Raw genomic sequence first — 14,825 nt, 5'->3', positions numbered from 1 at the left:
AAGGTGTTAACCAGATTTTAGCATTTTATTTCCTCTTAAGACCAGTGATTATGCAGGTTTATTCCCTTCTTTTTAAATGTAAACTGACATAAAATATTTCTGTAATTTCACAAATATAAGACTTTTAATGCAATTTTATAAAAGAGACCAGGTGAGTATTTGTCCTGATGATGGTAGGACAAGGGATCAGTTTCAGGTTGAAATATCATTAGTTGCCTCCTTACATGGTACAAATTGTCCATTGGAGGACTAAAAATTTACATTTGTAAACATGTATGAACTGCCAAAAATGATGGTGGCCATTTTACATGGTTAGAGCTCCTCTTTCCACAGTGTTTCTCTGATGAGCCTTGCCACAGCTCCAGACGGTTCATCAGTGAGGGCTCTTTCATTTTTGTTTAGATCCAATGCCTGCTCTTCCTATGTTTACAGAGTGCTTCGATGGCTTGGTGATGAATCTGCTCCAAATCATTTAGGAGCCTAGTTGTACACATGGGAACATGTGACGACATCTGGCGCTATATTCATCATGATTACTCTGTGTTCTTTGGCATAAAAATTCCTTAATGATACAGATTGGTGTAATAAGCTTCATGATAGACGGCTGAGATACACGTACTGTAGCTGTCAGAAAAATCACAGTTTTTATCTTAATGTAGTCTTGCCTGGCTCATAGCAATAACCTGTTTCTGTAGACAACTATGTTGACAACATGAAGCTATGGCTCAAGCTTAGCTACACTGATATTACTAACAACTTGGTTATATTCATGGTGAAGTGCAAAGGGCTTTTTTTACAGAGCCAGAGCAACTTATGTTTTTATTTTATTTTATACAACTGAGCAATTGAGGGTTAAAGGCCTTGCTCCAGGTCCCAGCGGTGGTAGCTTGGTGGTCCTAGGATCAAACTTACAACCTTCCAATTGGTAGCCCAATAACTTAACCACTAAGCTACCACATCACACTATCAGTTTTAGTATCAGTATCAGTATCAATATCAGTATCATTGTCAGTATCATTGTCAGTATCAGTCAGTATCAGTGTCAGTATCATTGTCAATATCAGTGTCAGTGTCAGTACCAGTGTCAGTATCAGTTTCAGTATCATTGTCAATATCAGTATCAGTATCATTGTCAGTGTCAGTGTCAGTACCAGTGTCAGTATCAGTGTCAGTATCATTGTCAATATCAGTGTCAGTATCAGTATCAGTATCATTGTCAGTATCATTGTCAATGTCAGTATCAGAATCATTGTCAGTATCAGTCAGTGTCAGTATCGGTATCAGTATCCGTGTCAGTATCAGTGTCGGTATCATTGTCAATATCAGTATCAGTATCAGTCAGTGTCAGTATCAGTGTCAATATCAGTATCAGTATCATTGTCAGTATCAGTCAGTGTTAGTATCATTGTCAATATCAGTGTCAGTATCAGTATCAGTATCATTGTCAGTATCAGTCAGTGTCAGTACTGGTATCAGTATGAGTGTCAGTATCAGTGTCAGTATCAGTGTCAGTATCATTGTCAATATCAGTGTCAGTATCATTGTCAGTATCAGTTAGTGTCAGTATCAGTGTCAGTATCATTATCATTGTCAGTATCAGTCAGTGTCAGTATCGGTATCAGTATCAGTATCATTGTCAATATCAGTGTCAGTATCAGTGTCAGTATCATTGTCAGTATCAGTCAGTGTCAGTATTGGTATCAATATGAGTGTCAGTATGAGTGTCAGTATCAGTGTCAGAATCATTGTCAATATCAGTATCAGTATCATTGTCAGTATCAGTCAGTGTCAGTATCAGTGTCAGTATCATTATCATTGTCAGTATCAGTATCGGTATCAGTATCAGTATCAGTGTCAGTATCATTGTCAATATCAGTATCAGTACCATTGTCAGTATCAGTTAGTGTCAGTATCAGTGTCAGTATCATTATCATCGTCAGTATCAGTATCAGTATCAGTGTCAGTATCAGTATCAGTGTCAGTATCATTGTCAATATCAGTATCAGTATCTTTGTCAGTATCAGTGTCAGTATCAGTATCAGTATCAGTATCAGTATCAGTATCAGTATCAGTATCAGTATCAGTGTCAGTATCATTGTCAATATCAGTGTCAGTATCATTGTCAGTATCAGTTAGTGTCAGTATCAGTGTCAGTATCATTATCATTGTCAGTATCAGTATCAGTATCAGTATCAGTATCAGTATCAGTATCAGTGTCAGTATCATTGTCAATATCAGTATCAGTATCTTTGTCAGTATCAATGTCAGTATCAGTATCAGTATCAGTATCAGTATCATTGTCACTATCAGTCAGTGTCAGTATCGGTATCAGTATCAGTGTCAGTGTCAGTATCGTTGTCAGTATCAGTCAGTGTCAGTATCAGTGTCAGTATCATTGTCAATATCAGTATCAGTATCAGTATCATTGTCAGTATCATTGTCAATATCAGTATCAGAATCATTGTCAGTATGTCAGTGTCAGTATCGGTATCAGTATCATTGTCAATATCAGTATTAGTATCATTGTCAGTATCGGTATCAGTATCAGTATCAGTGTCAGTATCATTGTCAATATCTGTATCAGTATCATTGTCAGTATCAGTTAGTGTCAGTATCAGTGTCAGTATCAGTGTCAGTATCAGTATGAGTGTCAGTAACAGTGTCAGTATCAGTGTCAATATCAGTGTCAGTATCATTGTCAATATCGGTGTCATTATCAGTATCAGTGTCGGTATCATTGTCAATATCAGTATCAGTATCATTGTCAGTATCAGTCAGTGTCAGTATCATTGTCAGTATCAGTGTCAGTATCATTGTCAGTATCAGTGTCAGTATCATTGTCAATATCAGTATCAGTATCATGGTCAGCATCAGTCAGTGTCAGTATCGGTATCAGTGTCAGTGTCAGTGTCAGTGTCAGTGTCAGTATCATTGTCAATATCAGTATCATTGTCAATATCAGTGTCAGTATCATTGTCAGTATCAGTATCAGTATCATTGTCAGTATCATTGTCAAATAAGTGTCATTATCAGTAGCAGTGTTGGTATCATTGTCAGTGTCAATATCAGTCAGTGTCAGTATCATTGTCAATATCAGTATCAGTGTCAGTATCAGTGTCAGTATCTGTGTCAGTATCATTGTCAATATCAGTGTCAGTATCAGTGTCGGTATCATTGTCAGTATCAGTATCCGTGTCAGTACCAGTGTCAGTGTCAATATTATTGTCAATATCAGTGTCAGTATCAGTATCAGTATCAGTGTCAGTATCAGTATCAGTATCAGTGTCAGTATCATTGTCAGTATCAGTATCATTGTCAGTATCAGCCAGTGTCAGTATCGGTATCAGTATCAGTGTCAGTATCAGTATCTGTGTCAATATCAGTATCATTGTCAGTATCAGTCAGTGTCAGTATCGGTATCAGTCAAATAGACCCCAGGTCTGCACAAGGGTTATATAAATATCATATGTACTATGGCAATGACAAACTTTAGCACACAATGTTTTATAAATAAGACACACTATTTTGTATAGATAGTCCGTAAAAGCAGGGGTGATATCTTTTGGCATTCTTTGCTGTTCCTGTAATTGCAGAACATAAGGTTCATTTTAGCAGATGTGCCACCTTTAAATTTGACTTCTAAAAGGACAGGAAATGAATGAACACATAAAAAGAATAATAACATACCACATACTCAGTATTTATTTAACTGTATTTATTCAAACATATCAAATAATTTGCCTGCTATTCAAAATGCTAAATATTTTTTTTGCTTATATAAGATATAAGTAAATATATAAGATATAAGTTAAATATATATGTTAATTATGAAATGGAAAATGAAGACAAAATTGACATAAAAATTAAAGTACCAAAGTAATAAAAGACATTGATAAAAGAGAATGTCGTTTATTTTTAATTGCTTTATCTATTTATTTTCTGTTGGTGTTCCCCAATTAAAGTGTAAGATCGCTTGCCTTGCATTGTGTTTCCGTAACCTACACTATATATATATATATATATATATATATATATATATATATATATATATATATATATATATATATATATATATATATATATATATATCCTCTATTCACACACACACACACACACACACACACACACACACACACACACACACACACACACACACACACACACACACACACACTGGCGGCTTGTAGTACCATAACCTTGCACTAGGGGGCTGCAGCCCATAGGTTAAAAACCTTTTCCAATGGATGTCAATAGATAGTATTTTCTAGCGTTACAGAGCAACGAACACTCGTCAACCCACATAAACCCACTTGTTAAGAAAACAGGTACAAAAACAGACTTCAGACTATATTCTTTTCTCTATGCAAAATGAAATTAATGTTATGTGAACTTGTGAGAAATAAGTGGTAGAGTGTAGAGTAAACATACTAGTCAAGCACAACAGCTTTATATAGTATATATGTGTGTGTATGTATGTATATAAATATATACATAGTGTGTGTGTGTGTGTGTGTGTGTGTGTGTGTGTGTGTGTGTGTGTGTGTGTGTGTGTGTGTGTGTGTGTGTGTGAGTTCACAGGTCTAGCTGAACACTCTAGACATTTAATTAAGAAAAACAAACATTTCCATTCTAATAATAAATAATAATAGGATGTATGTTATATTTATACACATTTATTCTCCTGAATGTTGACATTGGCAAATGATACCCTAGAATTGAAATTTAAATGTAAGGATAAAATAAGGAAAAGGTAAATGGACCACTAGAACTAACTTAAAAAGTGCGTCACTGAGAAAGTTACTGAGCCAAACAAATTGTGTATGAGAGTCTTAATAAGTCCACAGAGAAGAGCCAGTAAAAACAGGTGTATGTTATGAGCAGGCGCTTCCAGTGAGTCACTGAAGCAGGTGAACCAACCAGAAAACAGGTGTCTGTATGTGACACCCCAGGGGAGGATAACTTACATATATACTTACACTTTCAGCTTTAAAATTTAAAATCTTGTTTGTGTATAAGCGTTTTTGTTTTCCTAATAAAACATGATAAGAAAATATAACATCTAAAAATACAAACACTGTATATCAGGGCAGTTGCTATGTATAAGGGCCAGTGCATTATTATCTGTATAAGAATGCATAATTTTGTTAATACTATTTATACTCACCATATATCTATTTAGGAACAACTGTACATCTGCTCATTCACTGAGCACACAGCTCATGCAGTGCATTACATAAAATTATGATGATAAAGGTCAAGAGCTTCAGTTCATGTTCATATCAAATATCAAATATCTGGGTTGAATAATTCAGAAATTGTTGATCATTTGTGATTTTCATGCTCACTAGTCTAGAATTTGCGCCCACTGATGCAGAACACAAAAAACACCCAATTCTGTGGACAGAAATGCCTTATTGATGAGAAAGGATAGAAGAGATTAGCCAGAGTGGTTCAAACTGACAGGGAATCAACGGTAAGTATAAAACACACTTTTTACAACACTGTGGTTTCCCCAAGCTGTGTGATTTTCCGCAAAGTGTGAAGGTGTATGCATGGCACTCAACAATGGACCCAGCATGGCAAATTGAATTAGTGAAATTCAAACACTAAAGCTGAACACTTCCATATTTCACCACTAGAGGGAGCCAAAGACCCCACCTTTCTCAATAGAAAATTTCCTTGGAAAATTCCAAGTATCAAAATATTCGGTGTAGAGGTAATGATATCTAGTAATGTTGAATATTTAGAATTTTTGTGATTTTTCCCTATACAGTCCTGAGCTTTTTAGGATTAAGTACAGAGAGCCAAAAGGATTAAAAAGGTGTTCAGCTGTAGACTTTAAAATATATCTAATACTGTATACACAGCTGAACTAGTATTATTTTTGTGCTTTGTTCCTTTCATATATGATCACAAAGGTTTTTACTGCTTAAATAAACTTGTTTATGTAGCATTGGACATTTAACCTCTTTTTTGTAATTGAATCCTCTTCAGTTAACAGCTCCTGTCATGGAGTCCTCCATTTTGAAATACAACCCTAGTATAAAAATGAATAGGATGCTCAGGATCAAATTGGCAGCCCTGCTTTTGAAGAGTTAAAACGTGCCTTTTTCTGCATTCTTGTTTCTGAGGGAAAATCAGCCGAGCTGTGTAGGTGGGCTTTTTAAGAAATCATTAATTTTTTTTTTAACTTTGGAAAGTGTTCATTTCAATTATATACTTATTATAATACAAGTTATGTAAATACAGTTTTGGATGTAGATTTAAGTGTAAAATGAAAAATAATTACAAATAATAGTAAAATCAAATTGAATATGCAGCCTTATCATAAATCATGTGAATGATAAAGGAGTGGTGAGACATTTACAGGTAAGTGAGCAGGGACAAGTGAAAATATTTTTGGGTTTTTGATATATGATATAGCTAAAGTAAACTTTGTTCTGTGCACACCGTTATCTTGTTATAAAACCTGGTGATAAAGTCTTCTGATAAACTGCTTGCATTTCACAGGCTTTCTTATATTCCTAAGGAGTAGTAGTATCATGCAGCACTGACTAATTAGCCATGCTGACTAACAAAACCTCAGAGTACATATGTCAGTCAAAGAGTCTAATCAGTCCTAATAAAGTCTGTGACATTGTTTTTTTTCCTCGAAGTTGCCATAAGGGTTCCAAGAACTACAGGATCAGACTGCCTTAATATTTAATCGCACAGGTATTTAACGGGTGAATAGTGTAATAAGACCCTGTACCACATCATACAGCAGCACAGGACGTAAAGTTTTCGGTTCAAGTCTTATACTGAAGAGATAATGGATTTTTAATTTTATGCAATTATTATATTCATTTATGTAATTAGTATTATGTAACTATTTTAGTTTATTGTTTACTGTTTACGGCTAATCAGTTAACTAAAGTTTGAACCTGGAATTTGTCATGAACTCTGTTCAACTGTTACCAAACCAAGTCAAACATTTGTGGCAATTAGTTCAAGTTTGGCCAGGCCATAAGTCTCCTGTCAAGCAGGCATGGTATTAACTGCTCCATCCGTCTGTGATTTAAGCCTGGACAAAGCCGAGAGCGGATTTTGCACCCTGACAGTAGTCAAGTGTCCTCAGACCTGCATCATGGCTATGAACAGTCCAGGATCAACAACACAAGGTGGTAAGTATATGTCATTCCTATTAGACAGTAATTGACATATAGTTTGGTTATTGCTAAAATGTTTTATCAAAATAAAAGTAAATAGGAGGTATACGGAGGTACATTTCTCCTAATTTTAGATTGAACATATTTAAACTAACATTAATTTAGTAGTTTTTACTTGCATTATGTATTAAAGTAATAGTCTTCAAATGTGTAAATAATGCATGAAAGGGAAGTATAAGTGTTTTGCCAAGTTTGTTGGCTTATTGCTGCATTTTTCCCTAATTAAACTGCTAGTAGTTATAATGTAGCACACTTCTGGATGAATACCAAAAGATTAATTTACAGATGATGAACTGCACTAAGCAGACAAATTTATAATATACTATAAAATGCAGAAGGTATAATTATCAGTGTTAATGAATGAAAAATAAAATAAAAAAATAATTAGTCAATGTTCATTTTTAAAATTATCAATGATAAGCCTATGTATTTGGTTACACATGCCACAAGCCATTAATGTCTCAAGTGTGGAATGATTATCGTTGCTTGATTCATTGCATCTTCATTTGAGTTGCTTAATCAAGTCAAAACTTAGCAGTTTCCTTCTTGTTTTACCCAATTTTTCATATAGATTTCATAATTCATTCTAGCATGATAATCACTAGCAGCAGCATTAATAAAGTACAGTGAACCTATTACATAAGCAGTCATGCATGACCAAACTATGACGCTTTGTCCTCCATGCATCACAAATGAGGCTTAGTGTTTTGTATTACTTTGACTTACTCTGTTTAGTTTCTTACTCTGTTGCATTTCCTTCACTTTGATAATAGTTTATCTTCACTTTATGTGTCCCTAAACTGATTGGTATTTTAAATTTCTGTTTGTGGTGCTGATGAGAGCTCTAGCCTCTGTGTTTCTACCCTTGATGTTTTCTTTTGATGAGTAGTGAATCATCAGATCTTTGTAGCTTATTTTTTCATGATATACCTAATTATTTTGTGTTTGTTTATTTATTTATTTTGCATTTCTCAACAGTTTTAACGATGTTTATGTAATTAGTGGATGACTCCGCTATATCAAGCTGCTTAGTTTTTTTTTCGCATATTTTGGTTTTGAAATGGCCAGTGGCGTTGTTCTAACAGCATTTGACCAGGTACTTAATATTGGCTGTTCCCCACTGTAATCTGGCCTATAACAACAATAGAAAGCATTTAGTTCTCCAGCACTGAACAGAAGTTTATCCGCATACCTTTCTTATTAAGCAATATGAATAACAAATGTACATAAGTTATTTTTTTTATTTATTTATTTATTTTTATTTAGTGACAAAATGTTCTCACTTTATGCACGTTGGAGAAACGTGTCAGGTTTTTGAGCATCTATCCATGGTGCTGAAACCAAAGCACAATTACTAAACATAGACTCTAAACCAAAAGCAGATTTTATAAAATTTTCAACACTTAAACGACTGATAAAAGCGTTTTTCTGATGTACAGAAACACTGAAGATTACAGCGAATCTGTTGGAGAGCAATGTGGCTATGAGTGAATCCAGCTCCATCCACAGCGATAGACTGTACAGCATAGCCAGAGAACTTTCTGGAATGGGGCTTGATGCGTTTGACTACATGGACAAGAGTTCACACTCGGTGAGCTACATCCACATGCTTCTTACTGAAATCATTTTTGACACCTGTTGTTTAAAACAGACATTATATAATAGATAAAACTTTACTGCTTTTAAAGTAAAACTTTTCTCCTTTTTAGTTATGGTTTTTAAATGATGCACAACCAATTCAAGTCACATTGGCTAATAAATACGCAGTGAGAGCTCGTTAATAAGCACAGCTAATAGTGTAATTTTGATTATGATTAAGTTTTGATGCATTTTCACTCAACCTACGCTGAAAAGCTGCCAGATTTATTCGACCCTTTTTAGGCAAATGTAGGTTTATAAACCTGTTATACTCCCTTTAACCCGCTCAAACTAATGTTACCCAAATATATTTGTCATTCCAATGCGATATTCTAGACTTATGTGATTTAAACAAATCAGTACTTTTAGAAACATCCCAATCTGGAAGCTTCACTGTTCTGGTGTTCGATGCTGCACAGGTGTCTCTGGAATTAAGAGAGCGAGGAATCACAAGTTTCTATGGAGATGCTGTAGTTGCGCGAGAACCGTTGTGCCTTGCACTTCCTCAACCTCGTCAGTGGCAAGCAATGCCAAGACTGTACAGGCGGGAGTGTATCTCCTGTGTAGAATAAATAGTTTCATTTGACGACAGACTAGGATGGCAAGTGGCGTGTCACTTCGATACGATTAGGGTGTGTACATGTTCTGAATAAAGTAGGCGTTTGTGCGGCGCACGCACGTCGCATGGAAGTAGGAGACGCCAAGAGCGATTCGGTTCGTTGTGTCTTTCTTTCTCTCTGGTCTCATTAAGAGCACAAACAACATGCTGCACTCTGACAAGCTGCCCGTAAGTACTGTTTCCTCAGTATAACTCAACATTTTTGATTAGTTTGACTGTATTAAAGATGATATTGAAATGTCTGTGATAACGCTGGTGACTTTTAACGCATACAGTACAACCTTGAATGAAAGGTGTTCCCAGGAAACGATGCTCTCCGCGTATATCAGGCTATATTTGAGTCTATTGAGAGCAGCTAAATTAGAAATAGCAATAGACTGACCTACATCTATGCCTATCATCACTGCACCCCCCACCCTCCACACCACCCTTCTGGCTTACCTCTGATGTGAATTTGATTTGCACTCATAAGCACTGAAGACCAGCACAAGCGTCTCTGAGCTGAATATCTCTTGCAAATTTGTCACCCGCTTTAGGTGGTAAACAACTTCTTGAATGGCATGGGGCACGAGCCGGGCAAAGGGCTATACTTTGCTGATGGGAAGAGGAAGGTGGACTATGTGTTGGCGTACCGGGTAACATCAGTGGTTCAGGACTCTCCAGGACAGCATCGGCTCTCGGTCATCTCCAACGGCAGCTTTCCCTGTGCAGGGAGCAAAGAGGCTGAAGCAGTGAAGGATGATAATGCTGAGGTCATAGTGGACATGGGTCATGCTGATCCGGCTGAGTGCGATAAGCTCAGGATCCGAGATGAGTTTGAGACCCACCTGAGGGAAGCAGGACTGCACATCGAACGTGACAACGAGGTGGGTGAAGGTTACAGTAATTCGCTGCATCACACCTGAACTCTCCTAAGTTATAGGATGGTTTCTGTTGATTCTTTCTGTTATGGTGACAAACTGATTTTGGTCAAATGTTACTTTACTGTAGCTGATTTCACAACCTGAAAATTCAAAATGCAACCCAGAAATCAATAGTTGCTGAAGTGAGGTTTTAAGCAAAGGGTTGCAGTTGAATATTCTGATGGTTTAATGCTTTTATGCAGCATGAGTAGCTTTGAATTCTTGGAAAATGGAATGGTGTTCATAATGCCGTAGGGCATGTTTTTTTCTGTCTCTGGGTTCCATTCTAAGAATTGCAATAGAGAAGCATGTTCCTACTTTAACATGAATATACTGCAGATTTGTCAAGGCTGTTTTATTCATCAGCATGATTTGGTCTGTACTATTGAGAGATTTCATTTCATGTCGCCTCTTCTAGCTGCTTCACAAAACACACAAGAGTGGAATTTCTGTGTGTGTGTGGGTGTTTGGTTTGGGCTACTCCTTTTGGCTGTCTCTTCTGATTGCACTGGGACTTATTCCAGGTTTTCCAAAGAAACGGGTTATTTGGCAGTGTAACAGTTTCACAGGCCAAAAGAGCAGCTTTGTTTCACAGTGCAAACCCCATTTATTAAAGATAATATATCTGTAATGATCCTAGTTGAATTATTATTCAGTCATTAGATTGCATATTCAATACAGCATAGCTTGAATAGATTACAAATTTTAAAACTCGTCCTATAATAATTACATAGAACCTACTCACATTCACCCCCTTACTTTATATTGTAATGGATAACTGGATAAATAATGGTTGTTGGAATAAGCCAAAATTATGGTGGAGTACGCAAGAAGATATCTGAAAAAGACAAAGCCAATATCCATTCTATAATTCTGAAATGGAAGACATTGCAAAAAAAAGAAGTATTGTTAATATGATGATGCTTAACAGTTATTTACAGTTATAACAATTATTTCATTCATGCTGAATCCTTTATAGCACTGTTTTGGATTTAGTTTACCTTTCCAGCACTCTTTAAAAAAAAAAAAAAGATTTTAAAACCATACAATGTCAATAAATGGAGCCCTGTACATCTCTCACTTCTAACTGATAATTAAAGTCTCATCAGCATTACGCAGAGTCTTTTTAATATGTCACTTTACTTCTCTTTACCCTACAGGGTAAATGATAAGCAATGATAATTATCAAATACAGAAATGCATGTTAAAATGGGAATAAGCTGCATAATCCTATAAGGGAACATAAAGCTGGCTACATTTAATTTTAGCTTATGTCCTATTTTTAGGGATTAAAAATATCCTAAAGATATTAAAGATATTAATATTCTAAAAGGTATTGATATCCTAAAGATATTAAATATATCCTATCTTTATCTATATATTCCTGTTTATCCATAATACTTTTTTAGTATTATTAACCATAAAATGCCTACATTGACTGTTACTTTACTTCAGAACCAGTTGGCAATAAGGATGCATAATTGTAAAGTCTATACACTTTAGAGCATCCTGTTAATGGCACTTTTACATTAGTATATAAGATATCTCATAATTTGTGTAGAGCCTTAATGATTTTTTTAGGCTGGGACAGTATACTTTGCATCAATTCCAACCTCGTACCCATGCCGACATTTCTAATGAGTTTACCACCACTGTGTTGAAAATCATAAGAATTACCGACAGATTGTAAAATTAAAGGCAGTTTTAGTAATGTACAGTAGTTGATGCGGTGTAGCTACTGTACATAATAAAATTACAGTTATACTCAGTCCCTATAAAGACTAGGCACTGGTTTGAGGGGTGACCAGGGAGTATAGGCATTTCCCTAAACTGTTTTTCTCAAGCCATATACTGTTTTTATTGGTGTTGGTTGATTTTGGAGAAATGGCATTTTTAAAAATAAATATAAATTTTTTATACTACATATAATTTCAGAGGCAATTATTTTGAATGCTTTTTTTGAATATTTTGATTACTTTGTCACCTCTTTTTCTGTAGCAGAATGTGCAGCCTTCTTTTTCTAGTGGCTGTTCATGACTAACAAGACTAAATATGCATGGTATACTGAGTACATGTGGAAACTACTACAAACTGTAGGTTAAATCTGGATTACAAAAGGAAGTACTAATGCTGTGTCTATTTTTTGTTATATCTAGCTTATATCAAGCTCCATGCTTATAAATTATATTTATGATATTTATCCAGTGTTTATGATTGATGGTCATATTTACTTATATGTGTCAGTAAAACCGTTGCAATATTAATGGAACTGTGCACTGTACCGATCCACATTTTTTTATTCATGCATCCTGACAGACCTTCAAAAGAAGTATTTTTATTTTACCTAAAGTGCAGACTTGTAGGAGGACTGCATGGTTTAGGGCACCATTTGGGAGATGGTCAGATTCAGTACTCGTTTTGAGCTAGCCTATAACGCCCGTAACCATAGTGACAACCACAGAGAAATACTAAAATAGAATAGGATAATGAAAGCAGAATAAATTCTTGCTATCTGATATCAATATGGACCGGTGATTCTGTTTATTCTGATACCTGGATTTCTCACTCATTCACAAAAGGGAACAACTTCTTGTCTAAGTATCAGTGTGTCAGTGCATATCAGTGTGTTGGCTAATAAGTAACAGTGATGTGGATACAAGGTGGATATTTTCTCTGCAAAGTTTAGTAGCCTTTTAAAAGATAATGCTAATGGATTTGATTCAATACAACATTACATATAACATTCAACTAGAAGTTATAATTGTGAGCATATTGATTATTAAGAGTAATATAAAATTAAAAATAATTTCTTTAGGCCTATGGCGTAGCTGATTCTAAACGAGGGCGATGCATTTTAAATATTATTTAAACTACTACCTACTAGTAAATACCTGTGGTTGCAGCCTGTAAATTATTCACCTCATTATTCACCTCATAATGATTGCAATCTGAAGAGCGAACCTGTCGAAGTTTGGATATCATCAATTTAATCGTTCTTTTTTCTGTTGTTATGACCATCATCATCATCATCATCATCATCATTAGAATAAAATTTTATCATCAGTCAGAGACACATGTTGATTTTGTCATGTTCATATTTTTTCACTGACTGCTCTTTATTTCTGTTTAATTATTCCAAATGTCAAAGACAGGATTCACCCGATCATGTGGAGACACTTCCACTTTTGAGTCTTTGGAAGCCCCTTAAATGTCAGCCACAGCCGGTTTCTGTAACGAAGGCTCCCCCTCAGCCCAGGCTAAAATCGACCTAATTGTCTTACCCTGCTGAGATGAAGTACTAATTGGAATATCTTATCCTAATTAACCTTCTCAGATCCACATGTTATTTTTATCTCACTTTTGTGTGGTGGTGGTGTGTGTGCTTAGGGGCAGGGAAAAAATGGGAGTGCTAGGGTCACCTGTTCTTCTTCCTCTTTGTACAACCATTTATTCGGTGCTCATGATGCCATAGCTGAGTCTGACCAGACCGATAAAGTTACCATCATCTATGTTTGGGGTACTGTACTGTTACACCCCCCACCCACACTAAACCAACACACACTACACACTGTTTTACTGAACACCATGTGAACCATGGTGAAGTTGCATGAAGTGACCTGTTACCTTCTTTCGTAACTGTGATCTACATGCAAAATATTTTTTAACACATAATTAATTCCTCAGAGAAAACTGAGAGTGCACCCAACCAAAGCACTGCCCAGTATTGCAGAGACGAACTCAACAGCTGGGACTTAAGTTGTGCCAGCAAGTATAAGGTTTATCAGCAGACACAGTCAAGATCTCAAAGAGAGAAAGGTGTTTGACAATGGTGCATGACCAGTGGTATAAAAGGATGCATTAGCAGAGTTGCTGAAGAGAATAGGTTGTGTTTGTCCTGTGTCTCGTCTATGTAAAGAAAGAGATAGGGTTACAAAATTAAATGGAATATACTGATCCATTAAAACCCATTTCAGTTATTATTCTCAAACCAATTCTCAACAAAGTCTTATTATTTTCTCATAGTAGTTTCTAATATATATGAGTTTGCAAACTACAACTTCCCTAAAGTCATTTTTCTTGACTGAAACTCTCCCTGTACGTTTCTTCCTCAGCACAAGGTCTATGGAGAGGGATTTATCCGGCTACATGCCCCTTGGCAGGTGCTAAGCAGAGAGGCAGAGTTTTTAAAGATCAAGGTGCCCACCAAAAAGGTGTGTTATTTCTATTAATTTTGTTATAGAGCTACCTACCAGTGTCTACATACACAACTTTCTTTTGTATTGTACTAGAATGTAGATTTTCAGATCCCACAAGAGTTTAAACTAGAATCGTGTACAATACTAGGAAACTTTGGATATGTACCTTTGTGAGAATATGGTTTTGAAAAGAATACAAGTTTGGCAAGTCCCTGTTTCAATAGATAAAATACACTATGTGTTAGGTTTATGACTGTAGCTT

The 14,825-nt window shown here is 35.7% G+C and overlaps 1 protein-coding gene across 5 annotated transcripts in view; it reads left to right on the top strand.

The window, feature by feature from the left end:
* ano2b (anoctamin 2b) overlaps positions 1-14,825 on the top strand; it is a 49,666-nt gene that overhangs the window by 6,428 nt on the left and 28,413 nt on the right. For 2 of the 5 annotated variants that reach the window (XM_027151776.2, XM_027151777.2), the window contains exons 2-5: positions 7,063-7,163; positions 8,648-8,799; positions 10,002-10,331; positions 14,480-14,578. In XM_027151776.2, coding sequence (XP_027007577.1) covers positions 7,063-7,163; positions 8,648-8,799; positions 10,002-10,331; positions 14,480-14,578 — 682 coding nt within the window. Of the gene's footprint in view, positions 1-4,249; positions 4,326-5,364; positions 5,474-7,062; positions 7,164-8,647; positions 8,800-9,331; positions 9,634-10,001; positions 10,332-14,479; positions 14,579-14,825 lie in introns of those variants that run through there. The other 3 variants (XM_027151775.2, XM_047804242.1, XM_027151778.2) reach the window with 3 other exon arrangements.

Source organism: Tachysurus fulvidraco, chromosome 19, assembly GCF_022655615.1.
Source record: "Tachysurus fulvidraco isolate hzauxx_2018 chromosome 19, HZAU_PFXX_2.0, whole genome shotgun sequence".
NCBI lineage: Eukaryota > Metazoa > Chordata > Actinopteri > Siluriformes > Bagridae > Tachysurus > Tachysurus fulvidraco.
This window is presented reverse-complemented; position numbering and strand designations above follow the sequence as displayed.